The 16,487-nt window shown below is 60.9% G+C and overlaps 1 protein-coding gene across 1 annotated transcript in view; it reads right to left on the reverse strand.

Moving 5' to 3' along the window:
* Positions 1-16,487, reverse strand: part of CHST15 (carbohydrate sulfotransferase 15) — a 43,274-nt gene that overhangs the window by 6,973 nt on the left and 19,814 nt on the right. Inside the window, 4 exon segments of the mRNA XM_080641791.1 lie at positions 2,857-3,013; positions 6,839-6,985; positions 9,279-9,618; positions 11,698-12,696. Coding sequence (XP_080497917.1) covers positions 2,857-3,013; positions 6,839-6,985; positions 9,279-9,618; positions 11,698-12,243 — 1,190 coding nt within the window. The 5' untranslated portion in view covers positions 12,244-12,696.

Genomic DNA, 16,487 nt, shown 5'->3' on the forward strand with positions numbered 1-16,487 from the left:
CTCCTCAGCTCCGTTCCCGAGCCCAGTCCCCGGACCCCGCATTCCTGGGAGGCAGTGGGGTTGCATGTGTGTGTTGGGGCGGTGGGGGCTCCCTGACCTGCTGCTTCTGGAAGGACCACGTCTCTCCCCCGCCCCCCCCGCCCCGCCTCTCCCGGGGACAAAGCAGCAGCCATCATGAGCTGGAAGGCCCTCCAGGTAGGAGCTGGGGCTGGACAGGCGTCCACGGCCACACTGCATCCCCAACACAGGACCCACACCACACTGCATCCCTGCACAGGACCACGGCCACACTGCATCCCTGCACAGGACCCACACCACACTGCATCCCTGCACAGGACCCACACCACACTGCATCCCTGCACAGGACCCACACCACACTGCATCCCTGCACAGGACCCACGGCCACGCTGCAGCCCCTGCACAGGACCCACACCACACTGCATCCCTGCACAGGACCCACGACCACACTGCATCCCTGCACAGGACCCACGGCCACACTGCATCCCTGCACAGGACCCTCGGCCACACTGCATCCCTGCACAGGACCCTCACCACACTGCATCCCTGCACAGGACCCACACCACACTGCATCCCTGCACAGGACCCACACCACACTGCATCCCTGCACAGGACCCACACCACGCTGCATCCCTGCACAGGACCACGGCCACACTGCATCCCTGCACAGGACCCTCACCACACTGCATCCCTGCACAGGACCCTCACCACACTGCATCCCTGCACAGGACCCTCACCACACTGCATCCCTGCACAGGACCACGGCCACACTGCATCCCTGCACAGGACCCACACCACACTGCATCCCTGCAGAGGACCCACACCACACTGCATCCCTGCACAGGACCCACGGCCACGCTGCATCCCCTGCACAGGACCCACACCACACTGCATCCCTGCACAGGACCCACGGCCACACTGCATCCCTGCACAGGACCCACGGCCACACTGCATCCCTGCACAGGACCCTCACCACACTGCATCCCTGCACAGGACCCTCACCACACTGCATCCCTGCACAGGACCCACACCACGCTGCATCCCTGCACAGGACCCACACCACACTGCATCCCTGCAGAGGACCCACACCACACTGCATCCCTGCACAGGACCCACACCACACTGCATCCCTGCACAGGACCCACGGCCACGCTGCATCCCTGCACAGGACCCTCACCACACTGCATCCCTGCACAGGACCCACGGCCACACTGCATCCCTGCACAGGACCCACGGCCACACTGCATCCCTGCACAGGACCCTCACCACACTGCATCCCTGCACAGGACCCTCACCACACTGCATCCCTGCACAGGACCCACACCACGCTGCATCCCTGCACAGGACCCACACCACACTGCATCCCTGCAGAGGACCCACACCACACTGCATCCCTGCACAGGACCCACACCACACTGCATCCCTGCACAGGACCCACGGCCACGCTGCATCCCTGCACAGGACCCTCACCACACTGCATCCCTGCACAGGACCCTCCGAGGTTTATAGACAGTCTCCAGGACGACATGTCTGGTTGCGGGCGAGGACGTGGGGCGGGGCGTGTGGCATCCTCGGAGGGACCCGGGCTGAGCTGGTGCCCGAGGGCCACATTCACAGATGACCACACACGCTGCCTCACCCCTCGGGAGCGGGTTCTCCCGGCTCTGAGATCCGCAGGGGAAGCGGGTGCGGGCGGGTCGGTGCCCCTGGAGGCTCCGGGACAGTCCAGCCGCGCCTCCCAGCTCCCGCATCTCCCGAGCCTGGCCCCATGGCCCCCGCCTTCCTTCCCGTGTGCTCCGTGTCCTCTCCCCCTCTCCAGGGCGCCAGTCACGGACCGGGGGCCCCGCGAATCCAGTGTGACCTCCTTACGCAGGACCCCCACCAAGACCCCAGCCCCAGCAAGATCACATCCCACGTCCGGGCTCGGACCCAGACGCTCAATTCCACCTGTGATGCGGCAACCAGCGCAGGGAAAGGAAGACAGCGGCCTGGCCGCGTCCTCAGCGCCCGTCGAGCGGCCCGTTCGGGTTGGGCGTGGCCTGTGGAGCTCCGTGGGGGAAGCAGCGGGTGCAGCGTGAGGCCCCCCAGGCCCTGGAGCTGCTGGGCTGCACTGGCCCAGCCACGCCCCCCCCAACCCCCACCCCCCCGTCGGTGCAGAGGGTGCCGGCTTGGCCTCGTCCGCGCCCGCCCTTCACACCACAGCCACCCCATCCAGCCTCCTCCTTCCCTCTGGTCTCACGGAAAAGCCAGAGCCGACCGGACAGGCCTCGGTCAGGTCCGGAGACGGGGACCCCAGGCGATAGCCCCCCAGATTCCAGGGGCATTTCTCACTTCCTGGTGGTGCCCGCAGAGCAGCCCGGGTCCAGGCCAACCCGCCGCAGGCCGCAGGCCGCAGGCCCGCCCGAGTGGCCAAGAAACCATCCCAACCGCCGAGACGCCGAGGATCCGCCCGGGTAATATTTACGTAAGAAATACCACCGACGTGGCAAGCCCAGCTGGTTTATGTTTCCCAAGAGGCACAACCCAGTTTGTGACGAGAAGGAAGACTATTCTTTCCATCCGCCTCGTCACCGCCCCGCCCCCGGCCCGGGACAGGAAATCGAAACCCCTCACCTCTCGCCTTACTGGGGCGACTCCCTGGTTGAGCATCGACCTAGGAGCCAGGAGGTCAGGGTTCGATTCCTGGTCAGGGCACAGGCCCGGGTGGCGGGCTCGATCCCCAGCGAGGGGCGGGCGGGAGGTGGCCAATGAGTGCCTCTCTCGCATCACGGACATCTCAACCTCTCCGATCCCCTCTGAGAGCGACGCAGTTAAAGATGACGGCAACGAAGCACCCACCTCTCCACGGGGTCCCGGAGCATGACGATGAGCCTGGCGTCCGGCTGGACGGCGTGGATGAAGTCCTGCGTCAGGAAGGGCGGCTCGCCGTCCGTGCTGTTGTCGTAGAAGAAGGTCCAGGCGTTGTTATCCCACATGGTGGACGCGCTGGCCTCCCCTGGGGGACGGAGATGTGGCCGGTAAGCAGCGCCGAGGGACGGGGCCCCTGAGATGCTTTCCCCTCCCACAGCCGTGGGGGTGCGAGCGGGTCCCCACCCTGGCAGGCTGGTCTCCAGGGAGTGGAGGCTGAGCCCCAGCCCCTGCCACAGTGACACACACACACACACACCAAGGACCTCGGGGGGGCTCAGGAGTTGAGCATCGACCTATGAACCAGGAGGTCAGGGTTCAATTCCTGGTTGGGGCACAGGCCCGGGTTGCGGGCTCGATCCCCAGTGGGGGGTGTGCAGGAGGCAGCCGATCCGTGATTCTCTCTCATCATGGATGTTTCTCTCTCTCCCTCTCCCTTCCTCTCTGACATCAATAAACATATATATTTTTTTAAAAGGACCTCAATCTGGACAAGGTGGTGACCCAGGCGGCCCTGCGTGTGCCTCCGGCGGCTCGTCCCTCCAGGACGTGCCGAGACCTCCACCAGCACCAGCCTCCCGACTCCAGGCTGTTGAACGCTGCTCGCCGTGCACAGCTCCACGGCATGGCAGGGCCCGCGGGGAACGATGAGGTGATTTCCGTCAGGGATGGAGGGTGCTGGGAGCTGATCCTCATTAGGAATCGTATACAGTTGGCATCGACTCCGCTGGGAAACCCCACGGGCCTGTTCTCGGCTCTCGGAGGCTCCCGGGACCCCCGTCTCAGGCTCCGGTCCAGCTCCCGGGACCCCCGTCTCGGGCTCGGGGTCCAGCACGCCCACCCCTCAGCCCCCCACAGCCGCCTCCCCTCAGTCCTTCCCAGGGAGCTTTTCTGTGTGCGTGTGTTTTTAGAGAAAGCCATAGAATACAGAAAGAAACGTCAATCAGAGTCCTTTGAAAGCTCCACTCACAGTGAATAAGGGACTATTAGGACAAGGCAAGTATCTTAGACTAAAATGCAGATTCTGTCAGATGTCACAAATGAGCTGGCTCCTCAAGCAAGAAGCCTTGTCTACCCACCCATCCATCCCCACCCATGCATCCTTCACCCATTCCCACCCATCCATCCCCACCCATCCATCCCCACCCATCCCCACCCATCCATCCTTCAGCCATCCATCCCAACCCATCCATCCTTCACCCATCCATCCCCACCCATCCATCCCCACCCATCCCCACCCATCCATCCTTCACCTATCCATCCCCACCCATCCATCCTTCACCCATCCATCCCCACCCATCCATCCCCACCCATCCATCCTTCACCCATCCCCACCCATCCATCCATCTATCCATCCTTCACCCACCCCACCCATCCATCCTTCACCCATCCCCACCCATCCATCCTTCACCTATCCATCCCCACCCATCCATCCCCACCCATCCATCCTTCATCTATCCATTCCCACCCATCCATCCCCACCCATCCATCCTTCACCCATCCCCACCCATCCATCCCCACCCATCCATCCTTCACCCATCCCCACCCATCCATCCATCTATCCATCCTTCACCCACCCCACCCATCCATCCCCACCCATCCATCCTTCACCCATCCCCACCCATCCATCTATCCATCCTTCACCCACCCCAACCATCCATCCTTCACCCATCCCCACCCATCCATCCTTCACCTATCCATCCCCACCCATCCATCCTTCACCCATCCCCACCCATCCATCTATCCATCCTTCACCCACCCCAACCATCCATCCTTCACCCATCCCCACCCATCCATCCTTCACCTATCCATCCCCACCCATCCATCCTTCACCCATCCCCACCCATCCATCTATCCATCCTTCACCCACCCCACCCATCCATCCAGAAAGCGTTCAGCTGGTGTAACAGATGCTCGGCACTGCACTTGGCGTTGGGGACAGATCCGGGAAACAGGACAGGTAACCCCTCCTCTCTCAGACCGGATCTGGAGCCAGACCGACGGGTCAGCACTCAGAGCCCCGTGTGCTCTCTGACAGGGCAGAGCAGGGGCCGAGGCAGAGGCAGCAGCTTTCAACGTGTCTAGAGCCCCAGCTCCAATGAACACGGCCACTCAAGTCTTCGTGACTCCGCCATCAGCCCGGACCGCAGAGGAAAGGCCCCCTGACTGTGGGCTGATGCCGGAAACCGATCATTGTCTCACTAATGGAAAGATGTGGACAAGGAACCTTGGAAGGCTGGTCAACCTTGAAGCTCTGAAAGATCAGAGCCAACCACTCCCTATCTAATTGAGACAATGGGAGCTGAAGCAACTTCCCCACCAGATAATCATGTAAATCCTTACTGATAAGATAGTCTGCCTGTTACTGGGATTGCCTGCCTACGGGCCATGGGTGTGTCCCAAACCTGAATAAAAGGGATGGCAAGGCCAAAGCAAAGGGTAGTCCTCCCACTAGAGGTGGGCTTCCGCCTGGGCCCCCATTTCCCAAATTAATATTTTTCTAGTCTTCTTTCATTTGTGTGCGGCCTCCTCCAGAACCCGAACCCTGAACCGGAACCCTGAACCACGCGGGACGTGAAAGGGGTTCCCACAGGCTGAGACAAAGGAAGACCCTCTAGCCCTAGCCAGGCTCTAACTGGGGCAGAGCCGCGTCACGGTTCAGGGCCGGGAGGAGCCCAGAACGGATCTGGTCCAACGAGCCCATTTTACAGATGTGCGGACTGAGGTCAGGACCACGAAGACCCACTCGGCACATGGTACACGAGCAGGGCTGGACGCCAGCTCCCCCCGCCCCCTCCGCTACCATACAACTCACCACGCTCTGCTCTGGGTCAGTACGGGGCAGCCTATCTGTCCCTTATTCTTCCCTTCCGAACGAAGACGTACATATCATCAGGAATCCAAGCCAAGGCTTCCCTTTTTCATTCGCTAGCTCAGCCTCCCTTCCCCGGCCCTGGCAGGCATATTTTTAGCTTTTGCATAAGAACATGAGCTCTTCCCTGAGGCACAGCAGGTGGGAGTCACAGTCAGATAGTAATGAGACGTGTGGCTGGGGAGTTTGGACCCCAGGGCTGTGAGAGGATAGTGAGTAGCCCATTCAGCAGTCCTGCGGCTCCCAGGACTGGGGTTAGAGCTAAAATTAAAAACAAAACAGCCGGGACTTAGGCAGGTTGGACAAGAGCATCCTTAGTAAAGACTGATCTTTCAAAGGGTCGGTTACAGTTCCTCCTGGTCACTGCTAATAGAGGCACTGAATTTGGAGATCCAAGATATAACAGACTTAGGAAATTAAAAAAAAAAAAACTGGTTACCTGCCAATTTAAGCAAAATGTGTGATTCGGTGTCTCTCTGTCAGGGAAGACGTGGGGACAGATGTCCTGAGCTGCACCCAATGCAAAGAGCAAGCAGATATGCCCCCGACAACGCCTTCTCCCGCACGAAAGCCATGGCCACGCATCACACCTCCTCGCTCTGGCCTCTCAGGCACCCGGGTGAGAAGGGCCGGCTCTTTAAATAGCAATTCGCTGGCCAGGACGCCCGGGCCGGTCTGCTCCAGAGGCTGCCTCTGTCTCCCCGGGTCCTGGCCGGGGATTACAACAGGCGCGCTAATCGCTTAATTGCACTTGGATCCCCGTCCAGCGGCGCGGGCGGGTTTATCCTTTAGAGAAGCCAGGCATGTGCTCTTCATTAAAATAAGAACAAAGAAACGACAACTTAGAATTGGCCCCTCCAGCTGCACTGGAGTCTCCAGGGACCTAGGACACCCCCAGCCTGCCTGCTTCATAGACACCGTGCAGGTGACGAGAACGCGTCACCCGGGGTGAGAGGACGGCGGGAGGGGAGCGCACGCTCATCGGGGGTCGTGCCCTGTCCGCAGGCCCCGGGAGGAGTGGCCGAGGGCTGAGCGGCGTACCTATGACGATCCTGCTCCTCCTGCCCAGCTCGCCCGCGGCGCCCGCCTGCAGGCCCTGGTGGATCTGGTGCGCCGCCAGGTCGAAGAGGTCCAGGTAGTCCTCCACGGGGTAGCGGTCCCGCAGCCCGTCCCTCAGGCGCACGATGCCTGCGAGAACCAGAGGCAGGAGTTACTGAGGACAGCGCTGCCCGGCAGGCTGCTGGCTCCTGGGACAACAGGGAAGGACGGAGGCCCTGGGTCGGCGTCCGCAGCCAGGCTCAGCCCAGGAGGCTGCTGGCAGGGGCGGCAGGCAGACAGGGTGGGCACTCTGAGCTTGATTTCAGAGAGGAAGGGAGAGGGAGAGGGAGAGGGAGAGAGAGAGAGAGAGAGAGGGAGAGAGAGAGAGAGAAACATCAAGGATGAGAGACAATCATGGATCAGCTGCCTCCTGCACGCCCCCAACTGGGGATCAAGCCAGCAACCCGGGCGTGTGCCCTGACTGGGAATCAAACCAGCAACCTCTCGGTTCATAGGTCAATGCTCAACCCCTGAGCCACACTGGCCAGACCCTTCAAGAACCGTCACCGTGTCTGCTGGGAGGGCCAGCGTCTGGGCTGGGTGAGGTGAGCGCCAGGGGAGACGGCAGGGCCTGCAGGACGGGCACCCTCATCTCGGGCTCTGCCCTGTGCTGTGAGTCAGCAGCCTGTCCGTCTGTCCAAACAATAAGGAAACGGATGGTGCCTGGACAGACACATAGTTTGAGCTCAGCAGTGACCCTGGCATCGGCCACATGCAGCCGCACTGGCCCAGCCTGAGACAGAGGGCAGGCACGGTGACCACACACCAGCCCCGTCCGCAGCCGCTGAGGTCCAGGGGAGGGGACACTCCCGTGGACAGACAAGAGGCTGATGGTGACCCCGGATCCAGAGGCCCGGCTCTTTCCATGAGGGAAAGGGGGAGCTGTGGGGCAGAGCACCCCCCAATGAGCACCACGGGACACCCTGGCTCCCGCCACTGTCACACCCCAGACACATCTGTACTTCTGTCCACTCTGAGGGACATCAAAGGGTTCGGCCAGACGTTCGTCAGGAAACACATTCGTCGCTGGCCCCAACTTGGTTCCACTCAGGAAGACGTAGGGTTCCCTCCTGAGCAGCCTGGCCCCTCGTCCGGAAAACGCCTCGGCCCCGGCCCCGGCCCTCGGCCCTCGGCCCGCCCAGACTCCGGCATTCGTCATCCCCAGCTCCGGTGACCGCATGCCTCCTGGCAGAGGGAGAAGGTCAAGGAGAGGAAAGAGTGACCCGGCGCAGGGTGGCCCCGGGCGGGGCAGGAGCCACAGCAGGAGGGACGGCGAGGCCATGCCAACCCGTGGGGAAGGGGCACTGCGATCCCCATCCAGACAGGGGCACCGAGAATCGTCTCCATGTGGCTTCATTCCACGGGTGAGGACACCAGGCTCAGAGCAGCTGAGTGGGCGCCCAGAGCCCCAGGCTGAGCCCCAGGGAGGACCCCGCCCCTGGCAGCCTTTCTCTGTCTCCACCCAGCGTGGGGGCTGCAGGGCCAGGTCAGGGCGGGAGTGGCCAGGTCAGAGTGGGAGGGGACAGGTCAGGGCAGGAGGGGAGAGGTCAGAGCAGGAGGGGCCAGGTCAGGGCGGGAGGGGTCAGGTCAGAGTGGGAGAGGACAGGTCAGGGCGGGAGAGGACAGGTCAGAGCGGGAGGGGACAGGTCAGAGCGGGAGGGGCCAGGTCAGGGCGGGAGGGGCCAGGTCAGGGCGGGAGGGGACAGGTCAGGGCGGGAGGGGCCAGGTCAGGGCGGGAGGGGACAGATCAGGGCGGGAGGGGACAGCCCCCGACAAATGTCCACCCGCGCCTGCCCTCAGGCTCCTTGGGACCAGGAGAGCTGCCCGCTCTGCGCCGTCCCCGGGCCCTGCCCACCAGGGCACTCAGTAGCTCCCCGGGTGGCTGGGGCCGGTTCCTGGACGTTTCCCCGGGACCTCGGACAAGGGAAGGATCTGACTCTGCGTCTGCGCCCGGGAGCCCCGCCCAGTGCCTGGCCCAGAGCAGGCTGTCTCGCTCCCACCCGCCCCAGGGGCCTCAGAGAGCAGAAGGCGTGGTGAGCCTAGCCGCACGGCTCAGTGGTTGAGCATCGACCTATGAACCAGGAGGTCACGGTTCAATTCCTGGTCAGAGCACATGCCCGGGTTGCGGGCTCGATCCCCGGTGTGAGGCGTGCAGGAGGCGGCTGCTCAATGATGCTCTTTCATCACTGATGTTTCTCTCTCTCTCTCCCCCTCTCCCTTCCTCTCTGAAACCAATAAACATAAATTTAAAAAAAGAAAAGAAAAGAAAAGAAAAGAAAAGAAAAGAAAAGAAAAGAAAAGAAAAGAAAAGGTGAGTGATGGAGGCAGGAGCCCCGGCCACCCCAGGGCCCCTCCCCGCTGGGGGGACCATGCACTCACGCACCGAACCGCTTGCGCGTCCACCAGTGCGGCTCCTTGATGGCGGAGAACCTGACCTCGGGGTGCAGCCGCAGGCGGTCGTACAGGTCGGTGGTGCCGCACTTGGGCTGCCCGATGATGTAGAAGCGCGGCAGGCAGCGCAGGCGGTAGGGGCGGCCGGCCACGTGGGCCAGCTGTCCCCAGAAGGCCTTGCGCAGCGCGTCGAAGGTGGCGCGGAAGCGCTTGGAGTAGAGCGCGTAGGAGTTGGTCAGGTAGGGGTCCGAGGTGTTGCGCCCCGAGAACGCCTCGTACCAGCATGGGCTCCTGCTGGTCGGGAGAAACTTCCTGGGGACGACGGCGAACATCTGCGGCGAGAGAGGGAGGGGGACACGCGGAGGGACGATCTCTAACCACGCGTGGTCCTGCCCGGATGGGACGCGCGTGCAGTGGGAGGTGCTCTCTGTCAGGGGCTAAAAAACCGGTGGGAGCCACAGGCCCTGCTCCTTCTGGGCCCAAAATTAAAAAGTAAAAACCCTCTGAAGAGAATGAAGATGGAAGTCTGATCAGGAGTCACTCTCGCATGATTTATCTCTCACACACACACGCACACGCGTGCGCACACACACATACACGCACACACACACAGGCACACATACGCACACACACGCACACACATGGCCAACTAAACAGTGGGGACCTTTTCACTGGTTCTATATTGAATGGAGACAAAAATACTAATTAGGACAGAATGAAAACAGGATGAGGGAGACCTAAAAAGCAGCTAAAACCTGGCTGACGTGGTTGAGCGTCAACCTATGACCCAGGAGGTCAGGGTTCGATTCCCGGTCAGGGCCTAGGTTGTGGGCTTGATCCCCAGGGTGGGGCCTGCAGAAGGCAGCCGCTCCATGATTCTCTCTCATCACGATGTTTCTCCCTTCCTCTCTGAAATCAATAAAAAATATTTCTTATAAAAATATATCCTATCCTATATAGTAAAAGGCTAATGTGCAAATTGACTGAACGGCAGAACGACCGGTCGCTATGACCACCAGGGGTCAGACACTCAACGCAGGAGCTGCCCCTGGTGCTCAGTGTGCTCCCACTCGGGGAGCGCCACTCAGCCAGAAGCCGGGCTCACGGCTGGTGAGCGCAGCGGCGGTGGCTGGAGCTTCTCCCGTCTCCGCAGCAGCGATAAGAATGTCTGACTGTGTCCAACTAAGCTGTCGGCTGGATAGCCGCCGAGGACTCCCAGACTGCCAGAGGGCGTAAGCCGGGCTGAGGGACCCTCCCCCAAGTGCATGAATTTCATGTACTGGGCCTCTAGTCCTATATAATGAAAACCTAATATGCTAAGTGTCCGGTTGTCCGGTCGGCCATTCAACCAATCAAAGCACAATATGCTAATGATATGCTAAGCCGCTCAACCGCTCGCTATGACGTATACTGATCACCAGGGGGCTGACAGTCGACCAGTCGCTATGACGTGCACTGACCACCAGGGGGCAGACGCTCTGACCAGTAGGTTAGCTTGCTGCTGGGGTCCGGCCGATTGAGACTGAGCAAGATGGGCCGGACATGCCCTGGAGCCCTCCCGCGGTCCCTCCCTGGCTGGCCCACCTCGTGCGTCTCTCCCTGGCCCCAATCATGCACTGGTGGGGTCCCTTGGCCTGGCCTGTGCCCTCTCGCAATCCGGGCTGAGGGACCACCCCCCGCCCCCCGCCTCGAGTGCACGAATTTTGTACACCGGGCCTCCAGTCCAGCCGTGGGCAAACTACGGCCCGCGGGCCGGATCCGGCCCGTTCGGCTGTTCTATCCGGCCTGCGGAGCCGAAAGAGCGGAGGGTTCTCTTGCTCTCCCCTCCGCTCCTTTCCTTTGAATTTATATTAGTTCACACAAACACTCCATCCATGCTTTTGTTCCGGCCCTCCGGTCCCGTTTAAGAACCCATTGTGGCCCTCGAGTCAAAACGTTTGCCCACCCCTGCTCTAGTCTATAAATAAAATAAAAGCAGCTGAAATCACCGCAACCCCCTGTCAATCCTCCTTCAGCGTGTCTAGCTGCACCGTTTAGCATCGGAATGTCCCTTCTCAGGTAGCATTGTGACCGACACCTCTCCTGCGCACCCTGGGCCACAGGCGTCCGTGATCCCTGTCACCTGGAGAAATTTCCCCTAAAGATGCTGACAGAGAAGCATCTGTTTTTCACAACCCGCCCATCGACAGAGTCTAGCTCAGCCTTGGGCAAACTACGGCCAGCGGGCCAGATCCGGCTGTTCTATCCGGTTCTCTTGCTCTCCCCTCCACTCCTTTACTTTGAATTTATATTAGTTCACACAAACACTCCATCCATGCTTTTGTTCCGGCCCTCCGGTCCCGTTTAAGAACCCATGGTGGCCCTCGCGTCAAAAAGTTTGCCCACCCCTGGTCTAGCGGGAGGCTACTCACGTGGGGTTCCTGCCTCCGGAGGTCGTCTGTGCCCGGGAGCTGCCTGGCCGTGAACGCGATCCTGGCCGCGATGCTGTCGATGACCAACCTCAGGCCCGGGGCGTCCTTCGCCGAGGAGAGGTTGCCTGCAGGCGGCGGGGGGTGCTGCTCCTTCGCGTGGCTGGGGCTCTCGCCGTCCAGCGGGCTGGGGCTGCCGGGGAAGGCTCCGTAGCGGAAGGGCGAGGCGAGCAGGAGCTCTTGGCGGGCCCCCGAGAGGATGTACGAGGCCATCACCAAGGTCATGATGACCAACCCGAACGCCAGGCTGCATCGCCGCCCCTTCCCCAAGCGCCAGCACCCGCCCCAGCTCTCGCTCCCGTCCGGCCTCCCCTCCAGCACGGCCAGCAAGTTCATCTGCTTCCCGTCCACGCGGGACGTGGCACCGGGGTCTCCTGGGCGCGCGGAGCCCTCCGGAGGACCGTGGGGGGGGCCCGCTCGGCCGCCAAGCCGCGGCTGGGGTGTGTCGTCAGGTGACAACTGGACGCCGCGGTCAATGCAGTGCCTCATGGTCGCGCCCGCGGCCGGCCGGCCCCAGCCATGGGCGAGGAGCCGGGGGCATGCGGCGGGCGGGCAGCTGGAAGGGCGTCTGGCGGGCACAGGAGGCCGTCAGAAGGCACCGGGTGTGAAAGGGAGCAGGCGCCACAGCCCCGGAGCACGGGGAAGGGCGCTCTCTGGTTCCACGGAAAAGCGGGAGGACGTGACCTCCCAGGGTCATGCTCTGCTGGAGCCGCGGCCTCACGCTCGGGGGCAGCCCTGCTGTCCCCCAGGTCTCCCCCGGGCACGGAAGGAAGTGGGGGAGGCCTCGCTGGAGAACGCGGCAACGCCCATGAGATCAGCCGGGATCATGGTCTTCTCGGGGGGCCGGGCCGGCACGCCATCCATGGGGTCCCCTTCTACATCCCGTGCTCCTGTGGAATGTCTCCTCTTCGGGGCAGGCCAATCCTTAAGGCGTCAGATCACCTAAACGGCAAAGAAAAGAGGTTTCCTTGTTTGTTCTTTTTAAAAATATTTTTATCGATGTCAGAGAGGAAGGGAGAGGGAGAGAGAGAGAGAAACATCCATGATGAGAGAGAATCACGGATCGGCTGCCTCCTGCACGCCCCCCACGGGGGATCGTGCCCGCAACCCGGGCCTGTGCCCTGACCGGGAATGGAACCGTGACCTCCTGGTTCCTAGGTCGATGCTCAACCGCTGAGCCACGCCGGCCGGGCAAGAAAAGAGGTTTTATTCCATCGCGCGGTGACAGCAATAACCCAGGGGCCTCTTGCGAGGAGGGCACGTCTGGGTCTCAGCCCCAGCCCACGGGGTCACAAACAAGTCACAGAAAAGCATACAGGATACAGGGAGGTTTGGGGGCCTTGGGGCTGGCTTTGGGGTTCAGTCTGGGCCAGCAAACGTGGCCCCAACACCAAGCCGCACCCGCCCCACGTCAGACACCTGGCGTTTTGCCCACCCTTCAAGCCCCCTCCGCCTCCGGACCCGGCTGAGCTCCTGGAGCCCTCAGTCCCGGGATTTGGAGTCTTTCCCAGATTCAGGCTCAGCCGGCGACTGTGAACTTGAGAGACGAACGGAAACATCAGCGCCTGACGTCGACCGAACACCCAGGAAGGAGCACGTCGGCGGGGAGCCGGCGGAGAGCACACGCTTTCCTCGCGGCCTCCTCCCTGGACCCCAGCTTTCTTAGCCAGGCAGGATGCAGGGGTTATGACAGGGGTGGGCAAACTTTTTGACTCGAGGGCCACCATGGGTTCTTAAACTGGACCGGAGGGCCGGAACAAAAGCATGGATGGAGTGTTTGTGTGAACGAATATAAATTCAAAGTAAAGGAGCGGAGGGGAGAGCAAGAGAACCCTCCGCTCTTTCGGCTCCGCGGGCCGGATAGAACGGCCGAACGGGCCGTAGTTTGCCCACGGCTGAACTAGACCCAGCGCGCAGCGGCCCCTGTGACACGCACACCACTCTTCTGACCCTGAAATCGCTGTTCCCGCACATCACCCTGGGAGAAACACGAGTCTTTCAAGTCTATTTATAAAATCTTGTGGTTATAAGATGTATTGTTGCCCCGATGATACATCTTTGTAGATGTAGTAAAAAAAAACAAAACAAAAAACACACACACACACAAAGGCGGCCTGGCCCGTGTGGCTCAGTGGTTGCACATCGACCGGTGAACCGAAAGGTGACCAGTTCAACGCCCGGGTTGTGGGCTCGATCGCCAGCAGGGGGCGTGCAGGAGGCAGCCGATGGACGTTTCTCCCTCATCCACGTTTCTCTCTCTCTCTCCCCTTCCCTTGCTCTCTCTCTAAAATCAATAAAATAAAATATATTTAAAAAAACAAAAAACGCCAAGCCTTCTCAGTTTCCAGGAGCAGTAGACGGCCACGCACGAGCGGTGTGACGGCGGGGAAGCCAGAAGCCTCTCTGTGCTCTGGTTTCCTCGCCGGCGCCATCGGGACCGGAGACCCTCCCTGCCCGTTTGTAAACGCACTCAATTCGTGCACCGAAAGCGTTTGCAGCGTGCCCACACACCTTTCACGCCACCCGAAAGGCAGGTAACATTCGTGATACCAGCACCAGCAATGGCTGCCCCGGCGAGGCAATTGTCCATCGTCAGTGAAGGCCAAGAGCATTTGAGACGGCGTCAGAAATGGGAGATCCTGCCCTGACCGGTGTGGCTCAGTGGATAGAGCGTCAGCCTGCGGACTGAAGGGTCCCGGGTTTAATTCCGGTCAAGGGCACATACCTTGGTTGTGGGCACATCCCCAGTGGGAGGTGTGCAGGAGGCAGCTGATCGATGTTTCTCTCTCATCGATGGTTCTAGCTCTCTATCCCTCTCCCTTCCTCTCTGTAAAATATCAATAAAATATATTAAAAAAAGAAAAAGAAATGGGAGATCCGGCCGCACTGATTTCCCTTCGTGCCCTGGCCTGAGCGTGATGGACGCGGCCCCCGACTGTCCACACACCCTCTCCCCATCCTGCCGCTTCCAGAGAAGGTGGATGGAACTCCACCTGCGGGCTGGCGGGCTCAGCCGTCGGACGTCGCTGGCAGAGGCTGCCCGCCGGGCCCACGGCAAGGCCTGCGCCTTAACAAGGCACGTGGACCGAGCATCAGTCACACGGCGTCTCCTAAGCGGGCTTCCCCCAGCATGCCCTGCTGCCGACGGGGGGTTCTGTGCTTAAACTACTGGAAAAACGGTGGAACGAACGGAACACGGAATTTTTAAAAAAAAAAGTATTTTAAAATACATTTTTATTGATGTCAGAGAGGAAGGGAGAGGGAGAGAGAGAGAAACATCAGAGGGAGATGAGAGAGAATCATGGGTCGGCTGCCTCCTGCACGCCCTCTGCTGGGGACGGAGCCTGCAGCCCTGGGCCTGGGCCCTTGACCGGAATCGAATCCGGGACCCTGCAGTCCGCAGACCGGCGCTCTAGCCACTGAGCCACACCAGCCGGGGCAGACAGACAGACTTCTTTTTTTTTCTTCTTTTTTTTAATATATTTTATTGATTTTTGTACAGAGAGGAAGGGAGAGGGATAGAGAGTTAGAAACATGGATGAGAGAGAAGCATCGATCAGCTGCCTCCTGCACACCTCCCACTGGGGATGTGCCCACAACCAAGGTACATGCCCTTGACCGGAATCGAACCTGGGACCCTTCAGTCCACAGGCCGATGCTCTATCCACTGAGCCACACCAGCTAGGGCAGCTGTGGGCAAACTACGACCAGCGGGCCGGATCCGGCCCCTTCGGCTGTTCTATCCGGCCCACGGAGCCGAAAGAGCGGAGGGTTCTCTTGCTCTCCCCTCCGCTCCTTTACTTTGAATTTATATTAGTTCACACAAACACTCCATCCATGCTTTTGTTCCGGCCCTCCGGTCCAGTTTAAGAACCCATGGTGGCCCTCGAGTCAAAACGTTTGCCCACCCCTGGGCTAGGGTCAGACAGACGTCTTCACAGCAGGACTGTTCGGGGCCTTCAATCAGCTCCTGAGCCCTGTGAGCCCACAGGAGAGGAACAGATACACAGCATTTCCAAAACAGACCCCGCCGTGAACTTCTCCCCGAGGCTCAAGGAGCCAGCTTGAGAAACGCTGGCTCGGGAGGGCTGAGTCAGGGGTCAGGCAGTTCTGAGAAGAGCGGAGGGGGCGGAGAGGGGGCTGTGGGAGCAAGCTGTCCCGGAACGGGGGCATCCCAGGCCCCGCTGCCTGCACCCCGAGGAGTCAGAGGCGCGTCCAGGCTCCAATCTCCGCCTCCCACTTGTCCACCCCGCTGACCCCTCTCTCGGGACAAACAATCCTTCCAAACCAAAGACACAAAAGGGCAGGCCCAAGGCTCCCGCCCGCCAGGATCCCGGTGGGGAGCGAGTTCCCAGCCCGTGTCGGGCGTGGAGGGCCTCATTAATTTCTTTTTAAAGAAAACATGGTCTCTGCTGCTCCAGGACAAGAATGTGCAATTCGTGACCCGGCAGGATGGGCAAAACATACCCAACCCAGGACACAGGATTCTCAAGCCAAGCCAAGCAAATACACAAGCCCAGGGGGACGGAGACGCTGGTGGTGGCAACGGCGCGGGTGGAGGGTGGGCACCGCGAGGTGGGCACCCAGCTCTGGGGCCTGGAGCCCATACAAGATGAGGGGGGGGGTGATGTCATAAAAAATTAATATTTGGGCCTGGCTGGCCTGGCTCAGCGGTTGAGCCCCGACCTGTGAACCAGGAGGTCACGGTTCGATTCCCGGTCAGGGCCCAGGTC

The sequence above is a fragment of the Plecotus auritus genome (genome assembly GCF_963455305.1).
Source record: "Plecotus auritus genome assembly, chromosome: 9".
In the NCBI taxonomy this organism is placed as follows: domain Eukaryota; kingdom Metazoa; phylum Chordata; class Mammalia; order Chiroptera; family Vespertilionidae; genus Plecotus; species Plecotus auritus.